Source organism: Anser cygnoides, chromosome 6, assembly GCF_040182565.1.
Source record: "Anser cygnoides isolate HZ-2024a breed goose chromosome 6, Taihu_goose_T2T_genome, whole genome shotgun sequence".
Classification (NCBI taxonomy): Eukaryota; Metazoa; Chordata; class Aves; order Anseriformes; family Anatidae; genus Anser; species Anser cygnoides.
The window spans coordinates 40,526,072-40,550,882 of NC_089878.1; the positions used below are offsets into that span (position 1 = coordinate 40,526,072).

At 50.3% G+C, this 24,811-nt stretch overlaps 1 protein-coding gene across 6 annotated transcripts in view; it reads right to left on the minus strand.

Annotated features, from left to right (window-relative positions):
- The window catches only part of CACNB4 (calcium voltage-gated channel auxiliary subunit beta 4), a 77,574-nt gene that overhangs the window by 19,827 nt on the left and 32,936 nt on the right, over positions 1-24,811 (minus strand). For 5 of the 6 annotated variants that reach the window (XR_007169829.2, XR_010832279.1, XM_048080974.2 and 2 more), the window contains 7 exons: positions 8,478-8,597; positions 8,004-8,126; positions 5,945-6,075; positions 3,935-4,011; positions 3,545-3,564; positions 3,356-3,436; positions 1,472-1,530 (listed from right to left, as the gene is read on the minus strand). Coding sequence is in view for 4 of the 6 variants with exons in the window: in XM_048080974.2 (XP_047936931.1) it covers positions 1,472-1,530; positions 3,356-3,436; positions 3,545-3,564; positions 3,935-4,011; positions 5,945-6,075; positions 8,004-8,126; positions 8,478-8,597 (611 nt within the window). In the remaining 2 variants the exon portion in view is untranslated. Of the gene's footprint in view, positions 1-1,471; positions 1,531-3,355; positions 3,437-3,544; positions 3,565-3,934; positions 4,012-5,944; positions 6,076-8,003; positions 8,449-8,477; positions 8,598-24,811 lie in introns of those variants that run through there. The other variant, XM_048080977.2, reaches the window with a different exon arrangement.

Genomic DNA, 24,811 nt, shown 5'->3' on the forward strand with positions numbered 1-24,811 from the left:
ATCACTTGAGCCAAGTGATTAATAAAGCCGAGGAGATGCGTTATTTTGCACAGAGGTTGATCACTGAATGTTTTGTTGAAGCTGGTCACGGGTTAGTTCAGCATTGCCACCTCCCTGCACCCCAAACCTACCTTGACCACAAATCCTACTCCCCCTTTTCTAAACAGACACTTATTCTCATCATCTTAGTGCCAATGCTTTAGTTATTTACAACCTGACTTACTGTCATACACCAGCTAGCACAGAACGAGCTCCTCGTTACGTGGTTAGCATATACTGAACAAAGTAGGAGGAAGGAAGGGCAGAACACCCCGAAGATGCAGCGGATATCTACGACTACTGATGGTTTCCTTCCAGGGGCAAGAAGAGATGCCAATGACCAAGCCTCCCTTCCTAACAAGGGCATCCAAATTTTTACATTCCTCATCACAGCTCTTCAGGAAATTCTTGCTCCAGCTGAACAAGATGAACCCTCCTTGCAATTTCTAAGTTCTAACACTTTTTTTCCTGTATTTTAACTCTCAGCATTTCCTTCCTCAAACTTCTTAGTAATTTCTGACTACTAAGGGTATTCAAGAGTTCATTTTTCTTAGGTGCTGGTCTGAGGCACCACTACTGCACCCTGTTGAAATGGGCTGTTTCTGATACTTATTACAGGGCTTGGGTGCGATGAGTTTTATTTAGAGATTATCCTGCTGTACGGGAACCTGGAACTTTACAGAAGGTGCTGGAATGAACTTAGCCCATATGGAGCGACTTCAAAATAAACCAAGAGGAAATTGTATTTGGTGTTTGCACATTCCAGCACCTGGCTGGGCTGATCAAGTAGCTGTATCCAGTGGTTAAGAAATTTTCACATGTCCAAAGAACTGCGAATAAAACTGTACTTTTATGTGCAGTCGCATGGGCTTTCTCAACCGCTCCACGACATCCATGAAACGTACTGGACAGCTCTCTGAAACAGAAGCAATCCACGGGGCTCAGCACAGCAATGACCTGGGAGCTGCGGGGAGAAGATGGCCAGGAGCTGGGCTCTGCTGAAAGGGTTTTTAACTGGGTGGCACCGTTCTCTCCCACTCCTGGCTGTACAAGGGTACAGCCGGCTTCCCAGGGCAGCTCTGAAAACCCAAGCCTGGTAATGTCATCTTTAAAGTGGTTTTGGCACTCTTTCCATGTCCCCCAGTCACCTTTCATCTAGGTTTCTCCTGTGACTTCAGTCTGACAAGATACAGAGTCAAAAGTATTCACTTAAACCCGAGAAATCCTACTACAGACAGCAGATTTGCAGACACATGCACTTCTGGTAATACGCTAGCTGCTCTCCACCCCAAAGCTGGCTGCATTTCAGTGTTGATACAAAGCTGGTAAATCAGTTCTGAACATGCATCAGGCTTCTTACATTAAAAAAAATAATCACTAAACCATTAGCAACACACGGGGAACAAAGCAAGGGAAGGACAGGGTTTCTCACCTCCCATCAAACCTGTGCTTCAGGAAGTCAAAGAGAGCTTTCTGCATCATGTCAGTCACCTTTGCAGAGGTGAGGAAAATTGAACAGGGAGGATTGACAGGGAGAAAAAGAAGTCAAAAGCAAGAAGAGAAGTAAGTAAAAGGTAAGGATACTGCCAACAATCAATACCTTTTATAGGTAGCAATCATTTAATCATCATGCCCTCGGCAGCAAGCGTTGTAATAAATACCTGCAGGTTTCCTGACTCCCTCTCCAAAACGCAGCCTGGAGGATGTGAGAACTGTCACCCTGCTCCTGCCTTTGTTTGCACGGAGGCATTAGGAGACACCTCACCACCCTGCAGAGCAGTACCCTTCCCAACAGGCTTCAGCGTATGTCAGAAGCTTATGGGACTTTTCGGGTCCAACAGAACATTTTTTCCCCTCCAGTAATGTTATTAGAACTGGTTTAAGACTCCAGATACAAGATCTATCGTGTTGGATGACTGTTCTAGGAGAAGAGCACAACTATTCTCAGAGAGGCCTACAAGCAGGAAAAACAGATGTTTCCATTCCTGTACATGGGGAGCATCTGAGATGCTCAGCCCCGACAGCAGATGTCACCTCCTTTCCTGCCTGGGCTCCCTGTCCCTTCCAGTACAACTGCGACTGACACCGATTAGCTGCCGGTCTAGATAAAGCCCCCAGGCCTCTGGCACTTCAGTTCTCCCAGGTTATCTTTCAAAGAGGTTCTTACAGAATTTAGTCAGAAGGAAAAAATAGTGAAGAGGACTTTCCCATATAGGTTGCAAAGGAAGCTCAATGTGTTTCCGCCATGTGGAACAAAATTTGAAAAAAATTAACACCCCAACTGCGTTACCCCTTATACACCTTTAGATGTTCAAGATGTCATGTTTAGTATTGTTTAGTCTTATTTTCTTACACAAAGAGGGGAAACACATTTGTAGAGAGGTATGTTTTTAACAAATGGCCTCTCTCCCCTCCAAACATGAGAGTGCCTAAGCAAATTAACCTGTGGTGCAGCACCATAAAAATAAATGCATGACAGTTATTCCTGTCAAGAAACGTCGCTGCAAAATTAAAAGGCAGATAGTAGAAAATGAAGTACCTAATTCCCGCTTTGCTAATCTACACTCTAAATCATTCTTACAAAAAAAATGATGTAAGAACACTGCATTATGCTAACAACAGTGCCATGCTGCAATCTTCATAAAAGAGCCATTCCAATGTTTAATAATATCCTATAAAGTACTAACAACATTAATTAAACTAAATGAAGTGTAGCTTTGATTTTATGTTCATGTTCATTTAGATCCTAATTCAGCAAAACGCTTAACAGATGGATAAGTTCACCAAAATGCCCTGCTAAAAGCCTGTGTTCATTTAGCAAGTGTTAAATGCTCCTTTGAATCTGCAGCTACCTTGAAAAATGGGTCTCCTGCTTATCTGTACCTGTTATCTATCACGCCACTCTTCCACTTGGGAGTAGGTAAGTAATTTACAAGGGCTAAAGGTTTCCTTATGTATATATTTCAATATATTAATAATCTTGAAAAAATAAACATCAAGAAAACATGCTGAAACGACAGTCAGTTTCAGGTGCTGGAGAGCAGGTATGGATATTCTACAGCAGTCCACCTGTTTCATTTGCCAACGCCGAGTTTCATGGGACAAAGTTTTCATAAATGAAAAAAGGAGAACAATAACCTTACAGGGGAACTTTCTTTAAAATTTTGGCTAACTAAATTCAGAGCATCTGCTAGTTTGACTAAAGTTTTATATGTATATGGAAGTCTAGTTAGTTAATTGGACAATACAGCAAATGTATTAAGGCAAACGATGGACAAGAAAATATAAACTAAGTGCAAATACGTGGAATACGTACCTCGTAACCTTTCAGTGACGGACCTACTAAGACGACAGGCCTCATTGATGGGACTACGTCATACGGGGGAACATGTTCTGTCTAGAAGAAGAAAACGTCCCTTTAGATCATTAACCAAACCAGATGAAAATTCTGGGAATTATGTATTAGGAATAAATAAAACAAAATGAAAACAGAAGTATTACTTACCACTTTTTGTTTCTGTTTTGCTAAAAGACCAAATAAAGAACTTGGTTAAACATACGCTGTGCATAACAACTTGCAGACAAAAATCCCTTTCTCAATGCACTTTTCATTTCCCTCAACGTACCTTGCTCTTCATCAGCTCTATTTAAATTGGCCACTCATTGCATTCTGGGGGGAGCTGCCCCTTTTCCTGAGATTTCTTTTTTTCCAGTCCCTTAGCAACTACTGCATGTCTAGAAATAGATGTCTTTCTCCACCTCCGCATGCAAGCACTTTTCGGTAGAACATCTTAATAAGTCAGCAAAGAGGGAAAACATGCACTTTTCATATATGATTTTTAAAATAGAATTATTAGAAATAGCAAGAGTTTCCTTAAATAAAATTCTGCCTTACCCGTGGAAGTGGGCGTGGCTCGAAATGTGCCAGAAACCATTTCTCCAAGACTTGAAGAAGAATTTCCACTCGATTTCCTATGGTAGCAGATAGAGCCCCATTAGCACCAAGTATCCAGAGACGTGAACTCGTGAGGTTTGAGGCAGCAGCTAAGAAAATTGCCCCACGAGAAACTACACGGTAAATGAGAGTGTCTTCACCCCTATTCACACAGTGAGAAATCTTCCTCTGCAGGGAGCAGTGAAGGCAGGGGCATGGGGAAAGTGAAGAAGCTGGAATTAAGCAGACCTCTGTGTCCAGGAGAGCTGCATGCAGGCTGCGAGGGGACAGCAGGTCCCACTGCTGACCGAGCAAAGCTCTCAGGAAAGCTCAAGGCAGCCACAGGAGGGCTGCTGAAGCAACCCGATGACTGCACATGGCACCACGGCTCAGTACAACCAGCAAGTCCTCGGTGCAGTAGTTAGTATTTTGTGTTACGTGCACCCTGAGCAGCAAGGGGACGCTGTCCAAACCAGGGTTTTGTCCTTGCTTTCCTGCCATGCGCTCTCCGAAGTAGGGATTGTTTACCCCTGTAAGCTTGGCAAATCTTCCGCACACATATCCTAGACACTGCTGCAAAACTCACGATATTGCAAATAATCACTAGCGATAGTTACTGTGCTTAAAGACTCTAGAAACCCTCTTTAATAGGTAACTTTTTACTGCCTTGTTCAGGCAAAACCAGAATTCTTCATCACAGAGAGCCTTAATTAGCACAGGTACTCGCAGCTTTTAAAGGGATCTTAAGGTAGAGAAACTGTATGGCCATGTCTAATGAAGGCGCTCAAAAATAAATGATCTCACCATCATTCATTACAATCCTCTTTTATAATGTTTCGCCTTCTTATGTTTGATTTTATTCCCAATATTCTCCATAGATGAGATTAGACAAGATATTTGCAGGAATTGGTGATTTGGTGGTCATGCCCGTTCACACAAGCAGAGCATCCTTCTGCTAATACACCATACAAAAACAGGATCCTAAACACTCTCAATTTGATAGACCTCTTGCCCTGAGATACACTGCCTTTCTCTGAAGCTATTCCAGAAATTGTAAAAGCAACTTGAAAAAAAGCACAGTTAATGCTGCTCGATCATTCTAAAAATATTTCCCCAGATGGTTTATACTTGAAATGATTTCTGACCTTGATTAAGTGTATTAACTCCCTGACAGTACCATACAGGCTAAATTGTGCTCCTCTTACTGCTCTCTGCTAGGTCTAGATTCAAATGGCTCACCTTTCTTTACTCTGCAGTACTAAAGTTTCTGTCCTCCTTGTTATCTGCGTGAACGTTTAAATTCCGTTTTCAATTAGTGGGAATAATATGCTGGTAGTAAATTAGTAATTTAAAAAAAAGCATTCTGTGTATTCAGCCAGTAGAAGAGAGAGACTTCGATGACCAAACTGAGACTAAGAGAAATCATTTTACTTCCTAGACCTGTGAACAAGTTTGTATTTTTCCGGGGATTTGCTATCTCTAGGTTTAGCAGTGTGGAGACACAGAAGGGTCAGGCTGGAAGATGAAGAGAAGGGAAGCTGAAGGCCAGAACTGTCTCTATGATGTTTGAAAAGTCTGGTTCTGGCCAAAATGGAGGGGAAAAAAAGAAAAAAGAAAAAACCCACAACCTTGAGAATATGAGAGCTGGGATAAAAAGCTGGCAGCCTTTCAGCACCAACAGCTTGACTTAAACGCCCGGGGACATCAAACTCTCTAGCCCTTCAGAAATTGCTGTTGTTACCACTCCTACAGTATAATTTATCTTTTCTAAAGCCAATACGATTTTTCCCTGTTTTTCATAGTCAACTTCTAACATGCCTGTTCTCTGCAAATAGGTATTTTCATTTGGAATCCCAAACCAAACACTCATTCAGATACACTGCAATAAAAAAGAATCGAGTGACCTTTAAAAAACATTGTCCGGTGTCAGAAACGATTTTAAATTATTTTAAAAGGTTACAGCATTCTTACCCTCCATGGAAACGTCCTCTCTTCTGCTCCTGCTGAATGCGGATATTCTCCAGTCTAAGCGGGCTTGGAATAAAGCCAATCTCACAGCCCTCCTTAACCAGCCTTCCTATCCACCAGTCATTATTATATTTCTGGAACACAGAAAGGTTACTGGCTTCAGTTCAAATGCTTCATGTCCAAAACTCCCTCATTTTGTTATCCACAATTCTTAACTCCACACTGAAGTCAGAATACTGGACAATCTGCACAGTTTAAATGAAGTTAAAAGGTGCTGGGCAGTGCCCGGAAGGCCGGTATCTACAGCTAGAGAGTGGAAAGCCGCATTATCGGTGACAGCACTTGCTTATCTTTTAACTGCCCTAACACATTCTGCTGTGACTTCTCCTCTGATGCCACCAACTGAGGTGCTGAGTGTGATGGAGATTTAATGAGCGTGTGACATTTCTGGTGAACAGACTCAAACCAGGCTGGATGGGGTTTGGGCAACTTTTTGGGCAACCCTTCTTCTATTAGCAGGACGTGGACTTCTGAGCGATGCCTCTAGAGATGAGATTGGAATCGGGGTTATGCTGAGAGCACCTGCACAACAGAAACGATAAGGATGCAGTAAGGAAAGCAGGGCTGTGTGCAGCAGGTCATTACCTCCCATATGCTATTCTCTGCCTCCAGCGTGTGGGAGGACTACAGTTCCCTCCTAGTGGTTGCCATGCCCATGATTTCTTCTGCATTGTCAGTAATTGTTGCACTTTGTCTTTTCAGTAAGCTCATAACGTATAGTCTTGTAGGAGACAGATGAGACACACAGGACATATTCTCAATATAGCAACTCATCAGTTACTGCTGATGTTTCATCTTGGCAGCACGGCGACCTTACTTCTACCTAGTTTAGTGTTGTTCTAAAATCTGGAACCATGTTTATTCTAGTCCAAGTGATCTCTGCTGAAACGAGGGCAGCTGTTTGCTTCCAGCCCTGAGTGCTAGCAAAGGACATTTCCCTGATGGGAAGCAGGTTTAGAAGGTGGGCAGCTCAGGTGTGGTGCTAGGCGGGACAGAGCACATCCCTGGGGAACACGGAGGAGGGGGAAAACCAATTCTATACACAGAGATTCAGATTTCACAGTGCCCCGCTTCCTCAACAGGGGTTTAAGCATCACTCCACACAAACATATACATAAAAAAAACCCAGCCCACAACTAAACTAAACAAAAAATAAAATAAAAAATCTAAAAAAGAAAATCAAACTTCCATCTGTTTCCAGCAAATTGAGAAAGTGGAGCATGCAAATCAACTGCCTCTCCTGTGTCCTTCTCAGGGAGAAAGAATTTAAAGCAACCCCCTCTGTTCTAGCACCAATCTCTGTCTCTAGAGATGAAGAAGCAGGTGCTTTCCTCTTAAATAGGCTCAGTCTCGGGGAGATCAGTGCTTTGAAGCAATGATGGACTAACGTTCAAAGAAAGAGACAAATTAGTACTGAACACCCTCAAATAAACCCACAGAACGCAGAGATAAAGAAATGTTTCTGCAAGCTGCAAGCCTGTGTGCAGATCTACAAAACAACAGGGGGTTATGCAAATTTCGAGGGCTCACTTCAGATTAATAATTGCTGAAAATATGCCCGACATGCAATAAAATGTATTCTTCTCTACTAAAGACATATTCAGGGCCTGTTTATTCCCATTCCTTTTTCCTTATTTTAGTATATTTTTGTCCTACAGCCTCTTCCATATTTTCCTTTCTTCTTGTATTATTCTAAGTCTCATCTCTCTTGCAAGCCTCTCTGGTGCTTTATGAAGACCGGGTGCAAACTGCTGCTACTCCCCTTCTTGATGGACAGACTCCCTTTTTATTACTTAATCTCAGATCCATCACAAACTGGATTTGATTGACAAGAGTCTGAATCTACCACGTTGAAGGGAATTTCAAATACAGCAAGATTCTGTTGCCTTCCTGTGGCATGAAAATGCAACTAGAAGTCAGCGACATCAAGCTTCACGAAGTACAAGATAAGCACCCCAGGGTGCTGGGACTCTGAAAAGGATGGACTACTCCTTGTTTTTACCTCTTTAATGTGCAGGAAGTCCTTGGCATCAAAAGAGATGGCAGTGCTTGGGACAGGAACATCTTCGTCCAGAGCACCACAGTAACTCACATTAGTCTTAACAGCAAATGCTACTGGTTTGGACTACAAACAGAAACAGACATCACAAACAGCGGAAACTTTTCTGAATCAAGCATTCATTTGTTGTATCCAATTACCAGAAGTCTAGTAGAGGGTATTTGCCAAATACATCAAAATTCTGACCTAGTAATTTCACACGAGCCAACACAGTTCAGCTCACTAAAGCAGATCCCCTTTATACAAGAGCATTTACAGAATATTCCCCCCAAACCTTGCTTGCAGGTAACGTCACTTGGTTGCCAAACTACTGCCAAAGATACCATCGTCACTATAAAACAGCAGTGTGAATTTTAACACCAGGCAAAGGACAAGCACCACATAACTCAGCTGTTATAGAAGTTTACAAGATTGCACCTTCGCCCTTTCAAGTTGTATAGCTGCTTGCTGTTCTCTTTCCTGGCGGATTGCTTCCCTGTCTTCTTCCAAAGACACATCAGAGTCTGAGGGTCTGCTTGTGTACGAGTCTGCTGAGCCCTGAAAAGAAAAACACATCACTAAGAAAACAAATGTATGAAATCGGAACTCCTTCCCCAGCCAGGTACATGAAATACTTTTGAAACAATTGTTTCCTAATTCTGCTGCGTGGGTTTTACTTATTGTTTCTGCAGAATTTAGCAGAGAAATACCACGGCTTTATCTTAGCCAGAGACAAACCCCCAAGAAAAGCCTCTCCCCACTTTCAAAGAATCCCTTCGCTCCCTCACTGGGTCACATCCAGCTCAGCTGCAGGCACGGTACAAAAATCGTTGTAACACTTGAATCCTGTTAGCCAGCCTGAGACTCGAGCCTGTCAGGGGCTAGGTCACATCGAACGCAGTTCAGGTGTTATAAAGCTTGCTTGGAGCCACCCCTCCCTGCACACACAGCTCCGCTGTGCCAGCACCTCCCTCCTGCTGCGTGCGGCACTCACACGAAGCTCTGCTCTCTGCTTCAGGAGCAAAAAAAGGCAAAATTACGTTATTAAAAGCTACTCGACGGGGCAACACAAAAGCGAAGCGATGACGTGGATAAAACCGGCACATAGGAGCAGCAGCAGCGTGTAACCGCTCGCAGGGGGGAATAAGGCACGGCCACGGCTACACCTCTTCCCTGGACAGCCCTCGGGGTGCGCCGCAGCACGGGAAGTTTGCAGAGCAAACTCTCTTCCTATCACAAAGCAACCCAACCCGTGTCCTACGCGTCTGGTCAGGCCTGCACGGAGCCAACTGAAAGACAGGGCTTTCCCCTTGCAAAACAGATCCCTCTGAAATCCCAGGCCCCTCTCCCCAAAACCTCACACACACGCTCGACCCAGAAGCTTGGCAAGACGAGGGCTTGGACCCAGACTTCACAGAGCACCTCCGATGGAGGGGCGCGGGATGGCTTTTGTACGAACGGTGAGCTTTCACTACAGGAGTACACTCCTACAAATACCTCAAAATCCCAAAGCCCAGGTCTCACTCACAAGAGCCACTGTAGAGCATCGTGTCCTTCAAATGTGCTTTTTTCTTCTTAAATCACTTCATATCCTGCAGCACAGGGACAACACTCTCTGTAAGCTACCACAGAAGTCAACATCCCTCCTCTCCGTGTACACCAACGCTTTTCCCCCTTATTGGAGAGAGAGTGCGAAGCGAGCCAGGCCCCACGGCCGGGCAGCAGGACACCCCGACTCGCCTCCCTGCTGAGCAACCAAAGGGGATCCCAATAGACCAGGGGGAGGCTAAATCCGCCTGGTCAGATACTCCAGACCTAAAATTACAGCTGCCCTCCGTGCGGGAGCCTGCATTGTTCAAAGCAATTAGAGCAAAAGGAACGCCAGACCAGGAGTGGCGACGGGAGAGCATCGCTGCACGACACGCGAGCGGCCCATCATTCCCTGCCGAGTGAACGCTGCGAGGATGCACAGTGCTGCGTGGCTGCTGTCCCCACTCCTCTTACTTCGGACAAGGCTTCAGCAGCAGCAGAAAGAAGGAAAAGCAACAGTGGTGTCCAAATAACAAATGAAAAGGCGCACCAGGAGCTCAGTGCGCACTGGCGTGTCCGTGGCCCGAGGCCAAGCCACCAGCGCTGCCGTCGCGAGCAGCAGGCGCTGCTCTTCTGCCGCGTGTCCCTGCCCCAGCCCCTCCCCTGTTACCTTGCCATGTGCCGAAAGGAGCAGGGCCCAGGCAGGAGAGATCTCAGTGCCTGCGAGCGGGGACACGGCGACCAGACGTGCACGGGCACGCGCCTATGGATCCGCTCGGTCCTCTGGCCGGGCTAGGCGCAGGGCCGCGGAGGAAGTCAGCGGCAATAACAGCGACGCATGATGCACAGCTTCCCACGCTGGTTTTCAGAGGTGTCTGTCTGAGCGCTGACCTACTTTACGCTGTCGGAAGCATGGAGCCTTACCCCGAGCAGCTGACGCCGCGAGGCTTCCCCGGGCTGCTCCCCAGCGCCGCTGGCCGCGGGCACGGCAGCTGACCCGGGGCGGCACGACCGCTGCTCCCGCAGGTCACGCCGAGCGCCAAGGGGCTTGTCCGCAAGGCACGGCCCCGGGACTGCGCCTCCCGGGACGGGGAGCCGCAGGACGCTGCGGAAACAAGGCGCGGGTTTGCAATTGGCGGCGAGGTGGATGAAAAAGCAGCCCGAGGCGAGCACCGAAGCACAGGCCCAGGAACGTGAGTGCCACGGTCGGTTAGAGCAGGGGACCAAGAGCACGGCTCCTTCGCCCTTGCAAGTGCCCCCCGACTCCGCGGGCACCCCGTGCCCCTGCAGCCGGCACCCCCGAGCGCCGTGCTCTGCTCCAGCCCCACGGGGCTCCTGCCAGGAGCGACCTCGACTCGCAAAATGGGGCTCGGAGTCGGTCGAAGGGGAACGGTCCAGCTTCTGGCTGCTTTTAAGACGCTGCATAGAAAAAAAGCAGCGCTTCCGATATTTAACTTTCGTTTTTTTACATTTTTTTGATTGAGGATTGCAACGTTGCCAGATTCTCTTGTGCAAGAAGCCCACATGAAGACTCACGGCTGTAGAGCACCGAGAGCACTGAAGCTCTGGGCCGGCAGCTCGGGTGTGCAGCCACAGGCACGATGGCACTGGCCGCTACAACGCAGCCGCTCTCCTGCAGCACCGGGGGAAGAGCGACTGCCTGCCTGAGCCACGCGACGGAAACCAAGTTATGGGGGCAGTCTACGGGGAAACGAGCGAAGCACAAGGAGAGAAGGCATTCCCTGTCTTCTTCTGTACACCAGGACTTTATCAAAAAGACCCCTTCATTTCTCTGCCACTTACAGCGGCAGGCCGATAACTGGGGGCGCATCGCGCACACCCCCAGTTTCACATTCACACCTAACATTGGGGTCAGACCGTCACGCTGCCGCGCTGCCTCGGCCTCATGGCCCGGGGAGATGCAGCAACTTTGTGAAGCGGGAGAGCAGGCGAGGACTTCCAGTGCCCACCAGCTCTGAGAGTTCGAAGGACACAGGCTGTGCTAGGTAGCGGTGTTATCCAAGGCAATGCAAGGCTTGCCTCGTGTCTCACAGCCATTTTACTTTGGGCTGCTGCGAGTTCATTTCTCCTGCGATTTATTATTTATTTTCTCCCTCATTCATTTCCCTCTCTCACCAATTAGCATAATTCAGCTTCGATACAAACACTGAGGTTTGAAGCAATCCCAAAAATGGGAGGGAAAACGCGTACTTCGGCCAAAGCAGGAAGAACAGCGGCTCTACTTATTCAGCAGCTACAAAATACCGGCGGATGAGCAGTCCTCCTGCCCGCTGCCGGGCCTGCTGCAGGACACGGGCCGAGCTGGCTGTGGGGCTGGGAAGGGCAAACCCACGGTGGTTTCAGGCCCCAGGCTGCCTGGGAGGAAAACGCGCCCTGCTCCTGGACAACGGCAGCCAGCCAGGCCCTCTCCCTGAAGGAAAGGGTGGAAGAAAATGCCAACTTTTAGCTGGTACGGTCTCAGAAGGCAAAAGAAAAGACTTCAGTGGGGCTGCAAATAATTTTTTCCCAACCGCCAGGAATCTACAGACCCGAATTGGTCTCTGAGCAGCCATAACGTGCGATGCGCTGTCATATAGCTCGTGCAATTAACGCGGCAATCCATTAGAGGCTCCACTAAGCCAGATGACAGGCAGTCTCTTTTGAAAAGATTTAGGGTGCTCCAGGAAGCATTTCTGAAACCGAACCCTGATCGGAGAGAAAGCTTCTGCCTTCCCCGTGAACACGAGGGCAGCGTTCGCCACCTGCAGGCACCGGGCCCGTCTCTCCCAGGAGCAGTCGTGGCAGTCCCCGTGCTCGAGGCCCCGTGCTCCCCGACCGGGAGGTCAGAGCTGCTCAGGAACACAAAGGGATTTCTCCTGAAGCCTGTCGGGCTGCAGAGCACAGCTCTGCCCCGTCCTGGGACGGGGCCCTGCACACACTGATGCTGCCAGACGGCAGCGAATGGACACCTACGGCCACCTGGGGACCGAAGACATTTTTTTTCTAAACACGTTTATGGCTGTAAGTTTTTGGAAGCCACACATTGTTAGCCCTATTCATGCAACAGATAACACAAACCAAAAAATCTGCTCTCTGCTGTACTTCCTATCCGCGGAGTGCAAACGAATACGACGCACAGGGCAGCTTCTCCCACCTGCCAGGAACTCCTCGGCTGGGAACGTTGCTCCTTTTTCATTCTAACAGGCTGAGCAGAAGCTGGGTGACCGAGAAAACCAAATATTCCAAGGCAAGAAATGGTACAAACCGAAACTGCGACCTTTTAAATAACGGTGGGTACTACCGCTGCCTGCATTCGGTGCTCACCTGGTCCTGGCGCTCAGAGCAGGCGGCCGAATGTAATTACCGGCAGGTGATGTAATTAAGAGGCGAAAGCAAAGCCGTGGGTATCTGTTCCTTTGGCAGAACGCTGTGCACGGCAGCGAGCCTGGGGCCAGGCAATCTGCGGGCTGCAGGACTCTCCCGGCACAGCACGGCACGGCCGAGGCCCCATCCTCAGCACCGGGGCGTGGGATGGGCACCGGGAAGCACCGACGGCTGCTGCACCCTGCAGAGGCTTCGGTGCCCTACGACAGGTCCCGGGGAGCCACCGCAACCCCAGGGACTGCAGCTGGACTGGGGAGAGGGGTGGCTGATCGCACACGCCTTGGTCTTTTTGGCTTTTGCTCCCTTGGCACGAAAGCTCCTGTGCGACTCGGGACCCTGCAAGCCGCCACAGCAACAAAACCCAAGGGGCTATTCACAGGAGCAAGGCCCTGCAGAGCTGACACGGGCAGGGCAGCACTGCCCTCGGCTTGATTTTGCTCTCCTCCAGAATTATTTAGTCTCTTACAGCTGCCGTAACGTTAAAAGCAGGGTCGAGCGGAGCTGTAGGCAGGGATTTCAGCAGCGCTTTGTCCCGGCTCCGTGCCCAGCAGACAACATGGATGTGCCGCGGAAGGTCCAGACGGGACAAGGTTCAGCTCCCAACCAAACCGTTTTCTTGCTCAACAACCACCACACCCGAGCCAGCTGCATAGCCATTCTGCGTTGGGTTGGGATTTCACAATTAAATGCTTGGTAATTAGTTCCTTCTATATGTTTGGTAAATTTATTTAAGACAACTCATTAGGTGTCTCAGCAATTTGGAAATTACTAGGTAGTTAGAACATGTTGCTTCTTTGTGAATACTAATTATTAGAAAATAGGGCAACCGTTCTGCTATTTCCTTTCACGATCTCTTTTCCTGAATTTGAGATCTTGCAGTCACATCTCCTTTCTCGAGCAGCCCTCAGCTCAGCACAGATTGTGTTTTTACATCTGAAAACACTGGTAGAAAAAATAAAAAAGAAGCACTAGTAATAAATACACTTACTGCCAAAGCGCTGGGCTCTTCAAGTGAGCATTCACGGCACACCCGGCTGCCTCACGTGTAGGACGGCACACGCTCACCTGCTGTTACGTGCACAAGCCCACAGCTTCACGACCCACGGGGACCACGGGGAAGCCCGGGCTGAGGCTGCCCCGGGTTGCTGGAAGGAGCCCCCGTGCCGCGGGCCTTCAGCTCTGCGTCCCTGCCCGGCACGCAGCCCCGAGGAGAGGAGCTCCGCGCGCCCCGCGGCACCGCCAGCACCACCTTCTTGTGACGGGAGGCTGCCAGGATTGAAACATCTGCCTACAGCATCCACAGAAGTGCAAAATGGCAGACGCGAGTACCCCCGTATTCTTTTTCCATCCCTCCAAAGTAACCCTTTTTATTATTTTTTGACCTAAAAGACTACAAATCCAAGCGCACTGAGGGATGAGGATTAAAGCCAGAGAGACGGCGGAAGGCTCGGATCACTCTTCTCTAAAACTGCACCCGCACCACCAAGTTCGAGTAGCACACCAACTTTTCAAATGCCTTTTTTATTTTTGTTCGAGCCATGAAAAGAGCTCGTGGCTGCCTGGGAAGGCTCTGATCTGCATTTGTTCCCACTGCTTGTGGTTGGAGGGACGACTGAATGGAGAGCTGAACACCTCCGCTCGGGATTTCGTTTTAATCTCTGCAGCTGGGCCCTCTTTTCCGTGAGAGCTATTCAGGAGGCCCACAGGAGAAAAAAAAAGGTGTTTTTCCAGTGATAAAAGGCACCACGCGAAAGCTGCAACATTTAAAAAATGATGCTTTATTTGTTTTTAATTACTGGGGCTCTTGAAAGCATCGAGTGATCTCCGCAAGGCTCTGGGGAAGCTGCTCCTCGTGGGTTTGCTGACACCTGGGGAGAACACGGCAGCCAGTGAAGACGCAGCTGCCATCCCAGCCGAACTGCGCCGGAAGGGCGCCCTGTGCCTGTCCCCAGCACCACGCCGCCAAGTCACAAATGTTTTTCAGTCTCGGGAACAGAAGAGACAAATATTGCCCCCAAACGCCGCCAGGTTTTTAAAGAAAACCCCTGCATCTAGCTCATTTCTACAGCAGGGACGCTGAGCTTAGAGCACGTTCCTAAAGCACCATGTATAAAACCAGGAGCGACGTTGCTGTCATCGTCACTCTCGAGGGTGTCTAACAGGCATAGGAGACTTCAGTTCCCCACAGCAGGAATGCTCAACACCATCAAAAAATTAAAAATACGACAAATGCGAGACAAGAAGGGGAGTTTTCCCCGAGACCCCCCTGTCAGGAAGATCCCGCCTGCCTTCACCGCGTGCTTCCCCTGGTCCCGCCCGCTCAGTCAGAGAACACGCATCTTTTTGAGGAGTTCTGTGATCACAGCGTCCCAATTTCCTTCTGGCGTGGTGTCACCACTTCCCACACCGCCAGGCTTCAAACAACCAAAATAGCCCCGAATATTCCTTTCTGCTTTCCAAACAGGAGCGGTTTAGAACAGGCTGAGCTGCCTGGGGACGTCACCAGGCTGATTTAGCAAGAGCACGCGCTCACCGGCGCTGCTCGAGCCGATGCTGGCTCTGCCGCTTGCCCCCGGGCTCGTAGGACACGACGCAGGACCCAAACCGTCCCCGCAGCGCTGGGGGCACCCCAGCTGCCCAGAAGCTGTCTTTTCGCCTCCACGAGCCTCCAAACTCGGAGGCCTGGAAACAGCTTTAAGCACCAATAAATTAGGCTTACGACCAGAGCACGTTACTTTTTGTTTCCTTTTCTGTTTTCCGCCCTGTCTTTTCCCAGGACCCTTCTCCCAGCCGCTATGATCTCATTTTCCCTGCAGCAAGGACGACTTTCTGCAGTCACCCGGCTGCAGGATTCACAGCTATTCCACGCCGCTGGAAATATCTTCGTACAAAGCCCTAATTTTCTAAGTACTATGCACTCCGTAAATAGCAACTCCTTTCCCGAAAAGCTTGCGGTCTGAAAACTGAACACGCTGAGAGCAAAATAGAAGTGAAAGGGCATCCTGCTCTCACCTGCCGAGGTAATATTCCAGCGGCACTTTATGGGACTTAATTGCTGTAATCAACCCAGGGCTCCACGGACTTGCCAGGACCTCGGGGTTATCACAGCCTGCCCTTCGCTGCCCACCGCCTGCCCGGCACTTCACAGGACAGGGCTGGAAATTCAGCACGCCCCACTGCAGCACCTCGGGGCCGCGAGCGGCCAGGAGCACACAGGTAGCCCAGGCACACTTTGCAACCACTGCCGCATGAAACACAGGGAAAAAACCACAGAGACTTGTTGAGGGTTACTGTACCTATTCTGGTTTGAATATTGGTCTATATGTTCGAAATATACCCATGCTTTGAGAGGTGTATGTGATCACGTATCCCAGAAGACCTGTAGGAAGGACCAGTGTGACACAGGACAACCAGCCAGGGCTTGGCATGGAGAGATTAGAAGTAGGAACAACAAAACCTCACGGACGTAGAGGAATCCTGGGATGCTGCTGGCTAAATAGGTCTCAGTAGGTCTCTCCATCTGTTCACTGTTGGGATAATCTAGGAATCTACCGAGTTACCTTAGGTAGAAATGCGAATCCAGGAAGAGGAACAGCAAAAGCCTGAAGTCTGTACCTAAACACCGTAATACTTTTTCCGCACGCAGCACGGCCTGAATGTCTGGTCCCAAAGCCTTACGACTGCCATGAGTGTATGACAAACGGTTTCAGCCGTACCTAGTACACAGCATGTGACAGTCATTGGGAGACCTAAACAAAGAGAGGCTGGAAACTCAAAGACAAACCCCCCTTTTTTTAATACGCATCTCTAGCATTACCTCAGAATGGGTTCTTAATTAAATGGCTTGGAAGAAACAAGGGTTTAGTATTTCTTATTACCTGCCTCCAGCGGGCATGCCAGCAACAAGAACAAAGCTTCTCTGCGAGTCACTATCGTACCTGCAACCTCCAGGATCCGGCAGAAGCAATGCAAGAGACAGACCCGGAGGCCCCGCTCCGTGCCAAAAGCCTCTTCTCTATCAAAGTTGTCGCCTGTAATCGGTAACACGATTCTACAGGAGCAGCGAACGGGACAACTTTGAGCACCTGCATATTGTTCTGTGCTGAAAGAGGGGGAAAAATGCCTTGTCAGGAAGAAATCTGTCAAAAACTTGACAAGATTTAAATCCCTTATTTTGGCCTAAAGCTTTCACCGTTATTTTGGGATATTCTGCAAAAGGTACATCTGTTCAAAAAATGCCACTGCTGTCAGAGGTTCTGCTAACGCCCTACAAATCCGAGTACTGAAATGTGCCCAAAAAGGCAGGGAATGAGTATGATGCTAGAGAGAAGTCAAAGCCTGGTCAAAGGTCTAAAAACGTTCGCTCGCGGGGAGTTCACAAGACTGTGCTGGCTGTTAGGTGTCTTCTGCATCAGACGGGTGATCGTATTTACCTCCGAGGGCAGGAGAGATTGGGGATGAACACACAGACATAGCTTCTATTAACGTTCATGCAAACATCAACGTTTACTCCACCTGGAGCCTTATGCTGCAGAATGCTGCTGGTCACATCTGCGCCCAGCCTTTGGCAGCACCCCAGAGCTCTTCCTACACTGCCGGGGCTCCGCGGTGGGCAGGGTGACGGCGGCCAGCCCTCTGGCCTTGCTTCTGATACCCTAGAGCTGGGTTAAGGAGGATCGAGGGTAAATGTTTAGGTACACTTGCAACGGGGTCTTGAGGGGAAAAAAATTACAACAAGTTTTCAAACGCTTTTTCTCTTTGCTGCTCAGCGAATGCACTTGACCAAAAGCCATCGCTGGAGGCTGTGCGAGACCTGCCAGGGCCAGCGCTGCTCCCACCACAGGCGCTCGGCCCGGCACTTGCGGCACGCGGTGCTGGAGACCTCACCGAGACACCTCCATGCTCCACCGCTCCCTGCGAGCCCAGGTGCCCCGTGCTGCTGGCATCAAGGGGAGGCTCCTGCGGCAGGGTCTGCACCCAGCTCCACCAGCAGCGCACAGCAACAAGCGCAAAATGTGCCCGGGACTCGGGGGTTTGGGGCTGCTGGCAGCCCCTACGCGCCGTGTGCCTGCCCAGGGCCGCGGGCAGGGCCCTGCAGAAGGAGCAGGCTGCCAGCGCAGACACAGCCGGGCCGCGAGCTGCTCCTTGCTGACGTTTGTTTGTGCACCGCTCGAGCCGCAGCCCCGCAGCCCTGCCCCAGCCCCTTCAGCTCCGCCATCCTGCAGCCCTCACGGCGCTCTCCAAGCTGGAAAGGAGCCGCGCGAGGCACGCTGCTGGCACACAGAGAAATTACCGAATTAGCAAGAGGTGCCAGATGAAGGAGAAAACCCTGCTGAGCCTTAGGGAAGAGCAGCTCCCCTTCCTCCTGAAGCAGCGCCCAGCGGGGTGCTGCTCGGGCAGCTCGGCCAAATCCCTCCGGCCGGAGCAGAGGGAGGAGAGCAGCCGCTGAAGCGAGAGAGACGGAAGGAGCAGGCTCTGCCTCGTCCTCCTGGCAGCCTCAGCGCCGCTCGCGGCCGGGCGCCCGGAGCCGGGCTCTGTGTCAGCAGCACCGCGGCAAGCCGGGGCTATGGCAGAGCGGGACTCGCTCTAGGAGAGGAGAGGAAAATAAAAAGGCAGAAAAAATAAAAGAGCGTCCTGTAGGATCCCCCGAGACTGCAGCACGGATCCAGGCAGGCAGGCAGGCAGCCGCTCAGGAAACCGCTGCTGATTTTCTTCCTGAAGAGGTTTGATGGGGAAGGGCGGTTAGCCTCCTTCCAGCTGCTGGGAACCAGTATTTTCCGAGACGATGCAGCAACTGCAGCTGGGCTGGGAGGATGCAACCGAAGGCAGGAATTATTTAGTAGCAGAAGAAATCAGGGCTTTGGGGCTGCGCTTCCCTGAAATGCACAAGTCTAGCTCCGCTGAAACCTAGGCTCTCTTTTTTATCCCTTAGCTCAGCTCTGGCCCCAGATTCCAGAGTTAATGGGCATATGTAATTCCTGTTGAGGCCAGGAAGGCTTGGAAATGTCGGGGTTCAGCACATCAGCCTGAGAAGCAGGCTGTAAGGACCCCAGCCATACCTCTCCACGGATCGGCTTTCAGCAGAACAACTCGGCAGTGTTTTCCTTTATTTACTTTGCTGCCGTTGTTATTCCGAGGATACAGCCTGAGCTTTCTCTTTCTGTAGGAGATCAGAGCAGCCAAAGGAAGGGGAGCCTAGCTTTATCAATAGCTTTGTAAAATATTGAGTTCTGATGCCAAATAGATCTCACCAGTCGTTTATAAACGAAATTTTTGTCTATGAAGGAAGACACAAAATACCTGGGCCAATTTACCTCCCTCTGAATGTCTGCTCTCCCCTCGCAGCTACCACTTGCACGCAGAGAAAGCGAGTAACAGACCTCGCAACCAGCAGAGCTTCCTCCTGCAGACAAAAGAACGTGGGGAAGCATGTTTGTGTGTGTCCTACCGTGCATCTTGGAAAGGGATCTTAGTGCTGAGCACACTGCATGTCATAGTGACGCTCATAGCCATCCCCCAGGTGTCACGACTGTAACTTTAAAATGGGGCAACACCAGGACACGCTCGGCCTGATACAGTCAATGTGGTTTTGGCCCGAAACGTATAAAACCAAGGGCTGGGGATCAACCAAAGGGTTTTGAGCCTGGGGCCGTACACACAAGGAGCTATTTGATGTAGGTGTCTTGGTGCAGACTGCCCTCAGCTACCACCAACGGTGTCAGCACAGCCCTCGGCCTGCAGGGTTTTTTTCAGTAGGATGCAAACTGTTTTTTTGCATCTTCCAACAGTCCATACTCCGGTTACTGGGAGGCCAAACACATTTTTCCACGAAGCACGGAGCTTTACACACGACATCCACGGGGCCAGATGCAACTCCGAAGCTGTCGGCAGCACACTTCTGCCATGCTGATGCAGTTTCATCCGGAGAGCGCGCACAGTGCCAGGCTCTCCTCCCCCTTCTCAAAAAACAATAGTGCAAAATGAGAGGCTCGGAAAGAACATGAATAATAGCCAAAAACCTCCAGAAAATGTCTGGGCAGAGAGAGACCAAAGCGCCAGGGAAAGAGCTTTCTCTGCATCGTCCCAAACCCTCTCTGCTCTGCCGGCCCAGCATAAGCCGAAAGAGCAACGGGACGAGCCAGGCGGGTCGGAGCAACGCCTGCACCCAAACACAGGGAGGTTTTGCTACAGAAAGGTGCAAGCTGGACTCCCAGCCAAGAAGCAGGCAGCCTCAGATGTTCAGAAGGGAGTCGCGGAGCTAAACATTTAACCGTGTCCTTAAACACTGTCAGAGATGACGTACCTCCTGCATAGCTGTGGCTAGTGGCAGCAGCAGCACCAGGAGGGACATCCAGCGCCAACTTTCAGAGCCTAAGCCAACTGCTTAGTTCAATTCAGCAGAACAACCTCTGTGAAATACAGTTTGTGGCTAACAGGAGATATTCCAGCCTGCGGCGCTCCCTCGCTTCCCCTCCCGCTCGCTGCATGTTTGGATGCAGCAGGCCTAACAGGATAAAGGCAAGGATCGCTTACTGCCCTACTAAACCGGATCCGTTCTGGAGGGCAACACCAGGTACCGAACGCTTCCTGCAGCTCTGCTCCTGAGGACAGCAAGGGACAAATAACTGATAACGGAAATTAGCACAGAAAAATGCAGGGAAGTAAAGTAAAATTGATTTTTCTGATATATTTTTTTTTGCATCAGTCTGTATACTGTTCATTTTCTAATAAGATGTTGATAAAAAGTGCCGAGTTCCAATATTTCTGTTTTGAGGTGTGAATACCATAGGGCTGAGGTCTTGAGAACATTTTAACCAGGATAAGTACTGCACGGCAACAAAGCTCCTTCCCATATCTTGTCAGAAGCGTTGAGAAGAAGTGTGTTGAGCAATAACTCTGCTCACTTTTTTCTCCTTTCTTTACGCAGACAGCTCAGCGGGCACACTGGATGACAAGCACGTACCCGTAAGGTTACTCTGCGTGAAGAGCTCCTGCAAAACGAGAGCCTGCCACCAGCCCCGGCTCAGCACCAGCAGTACAGGTCCCTGCTGCCCGGTGTGCTTGTCGCACAGACGTCTCCCCCTCGCAGGGGAAGCCGCGCTGCCTCCAGACGTGGCTGGTGCCGAGGCATAAAACAGCGATGGAGGTGGCTCTCCCACGGCTGGAGCCTTCCTCCTGCCCAGTCCCGGCACTGGGTGCCACAACCGAAACTTCGCCGAAGGACGACGCCGGGCTTGTTCTGCCAGGAGGAGATGAGGGCACCACGGGTTGTTCTGGAGGATGAAATCTTACTGCGGTATCTCACGACACAGGTAGCTTAGCAGGGAATACCTGGCGATCTGTCAGCAGGCACAGCTTCCCAAGCAAAACCGAGAGATGTATTCTTCAGGGGATACACTGATCGCAGAAGGAACAAGGTTTAAAAATATGCCGTGGAATCCTGCACTGGAAGACGTTTGTAAGGAAATACCATAGGACGTAGCCACTAAAACCAGGATTTTATTCACTGGGTGCTAATAAGAGCAGATTAAAGGATGAAAGGTTCTGGAAAAACTGTTGGAGCTACCAGGCGAGAGGCCTTCGGGTTGCACCTGTCTCCATGGGTGGCAGGGCACGGAGCCCTTCGGCTCTTCCCAGGGGAGCAGAGGGGCCCAGGGCTCCTTCACGGCCACACTGGACACGGCCATTCAAAAAATAATCCTCCAGCCTCATAACACCAGACTCAAGAGCATCTACAGCAACACATGTTAAAAGAAAATCGGACATTTATGGTAAATAACCCCTAACTGTGACGCTGTTGTATGAAGGGCAAACAGCCTGCGGGAGGAAGCTGAAGGAGCGAGCGAGCCGAGCAGCGCCAGAGCCCGTTTGCGGGGAAATGGCCTGGCATAGAAAAAAACAGGAAAGGACTCGCAGGGAAAATATATTTGGTTTAAGCAGAATTGTCTCAAAATAGAAAGGCTTGGGGAGTTTTATCTGAAGTGTTAGCAGCTTGTTCAAACATGCGCTCCACCACTTCAGCGCGGAGCAGGATGATACGGAGTATTTTTTCCCCGTGATTTCTTCCATGTTGCTGCAATAAATCACATCACTGTCAGGCTGGTGGAAAAGCACAACCAAATAGCTCCAGATCTGTAATTCATACAGCCTTTGTACTACTCGATGTTTTCAGGAGAAAAAACAGACCAGCCCTTCTCATCCCCTTTGTCCTCCTCCACCGTTTTCTTGCATTTCTGTGCTGTTGTGAAAGCAAAAATCCTCACAGCCCTGAAGACCAAAGCAGAACCTGCGGTCCACTGCTGCTCCTCCTGAAACAGTCCTTTCCTGAAAAGCAATTAACCCCCTTCCTGACAAGGCCAGCTGTGGAAACTGAACGTGCAGAATAAAGTCCTGTGCATGCACAAGGCCAGGCCCCCCCGGCTTCCTCCAGCTCTCCGTGCGGGGCAGAAAAGCGTGGCTGATGCTGGACGCGCAGGTGGTTCCCCAAAGCGAAGCTCAAGCTTCGGAATCAGCGCTGTGGGGCAGGCAGAAGGAGGTGGGCACACGATGGCGATCAGAAGAGGTGCTCACCGTTGCGTGGCCACAAAGGCACCGCCAGCTCACACTGAGCGCGTTAGGAACCGCGCCACGTTACCGAAGGGACCCTCAGGGGAGGGGAAGGCAGTGAAAGGTGCAGGAGCCGGGAGGAGGAGGCCAGCAGTGACCCTCCACGTGCTAACCGCGCTGCCTACCCGTGCGTGGCCACCTGCCCGTCTAACCCACCTGGGCTGCCAAAATCTCCTCTCCTTTTTCAAGACCTGCTCTCCTGTGTCCTGTTTCCAGAGGCGAAATCCCTGCCGGTGCCCAGAACAGAGAGACTGGCACAAAGCAGGTCCCCGGGAAGTCACCCGGGATGCCTTAACGGGGCAAGGCAGCTCCAGGCAAATCTTTCCTTGGTTTAGGAAGCACACAACAGAAGTTCCCTCGAAGCCAAGCACCAGAACAGCTCCGTACATAGATGGCGTTTCACCAGGAGTGATGGCAGGCAGCGAAACTCATCTGACACGCACAGGTTCATGACGTAACATCTGAAGAAAAGCGAGAAGCCCACCAGCGATTGACCTCTTCGTCTTCCAGAAGCGTGCCTCGCCGCAGGTGCACCTGAATGCAAGGACGTGCTGAAGGCCCGGCAGGCAGGAGGGGACGCTGCAGAGCGAGGCACTCCAAAGCTGGAAGCGGGTCACTGCTGGCACGAAAATGGGCGACGAAGCACTGTGGAAAAATACAAACTGGGATCTGACGGAAGTTGGTGAGCAAATCCCCACAGCGCTTGCAAACTCAGCATTCAGGCAGCTAAGTGGCACTTTGAAATTAATTACTGGGTTCAGAATGACCACGAGTGCCTGGCAGGCTTGTCCTGCCGGTAAAGCCATCTGCGTACGCGCGAGTCGCTGGTTTTAAAACCAGGCCCCACTATCTCTGTAGCTGCATCTTCAATGGAACAAACATCTAACAGCCCCGGATCTCACAGGCAGAGCGTGTTCCAGGGAGATAGGAAGCAGGCCATGACACCACCAAATCCCAGGCTAAGCTCGTCCCCTCGCTGCGTGTTCTCTCTGCGATGTGCTCCTCCAGCGCCAAGGGCCCCGCTCCTCCCTCAGGCGCCCTTGAGCTCGGAGAGCGCTGTTTGCGCTTCCCAGCAGCGGCATTTTCTTAACACCGGGACGTTTCTGAAGCGATCCACAGTCCAGGATCAGCCCTCGTCATGTCAGTCGGACCCTGAGATCGCTCAAGAGCTGCCCAGAGGAGCCCCAGTGCTGGGGTAAGGCCGTGGAAGGACGCGCCTTGCTGCTCAACGCGCCGTCCCCGTCAGGTGGGCTCTTGCACGCCGCTGAAGTTGAGCACACAACACCAGCTAGTCCTCCTCACGTCCTTCCAGCTAGCTGCCTTGAAGGGTTTTTGTTTGGTTTGGTTTAGATTTTAACGCATTTTCGCTGAAAACAACACTTCTATGGAAACAGCAGGCGGTGATTTCTAAAAAATATTCTTCTTCCTGCAGGTTTTCTTTGCCTGCCACGCTATCAGATCACAACACTGCACTTAGCGCACACAAGATCTGAGTCAGGCAGAAAATCACTCTAAAAGTGAGCGCAAACATCAGACACTGTAACAATAGCTGATGCTGTAGTGGCGCTAGGAAATTTTAGCAGGAAAAAATAAGCAAAACCACCCAAGCAAACCCCCAAAGAGAAAACAAGCCGGCTTTCCAGTCCCTGTCAGCCAGCCCCTCACACAAAAGGGAAGCGTCGGGCAGATGATGATTCATTACTCGAGGCGAGCTATTAGGAACTAATGGAAACACATTAGGAACTGTCAAAAAAAATGCAAATGCTCTGACCGTGTAAAAGCCAAATCTCAACGAGAATTCAGCAGACTTCACGGACAGAGGATAATCTCGTGCTAACAAAACTACCTGACGAATTCCCACTCGAGACAGACCTCGGTGTGTACTTGGAACTGAAAACCCCACGTAAACAAACAGCAAGTGGGGAACTGGCAGCACTCCGGCAAACAGCTCCGCAGTGGCTGGGTCCTAACGTTACTCAGCTTTTTTGGAGTAACCATTAGAAAACTTAACTAGTTCAGATGGAGAAACAGAACAGCTATGCTCGAAGAGGAACGAGTGTCATCAGCCAACGACTGGCACTGCAAACGCTGCTCTCGCAGCCCTGGAGGGCCTTATGAGACCGCCCGCCCGCTGCTCCACGCGGTCAGACCTCACAAAGCGGGACAGCTTCGGCAGTCTTCACCTCTTTTCTCTTGATTTCGGTGACAAGGAAAGGAAAAGGGAAGCTCAATGACTCCCAGACGGCCCGCAG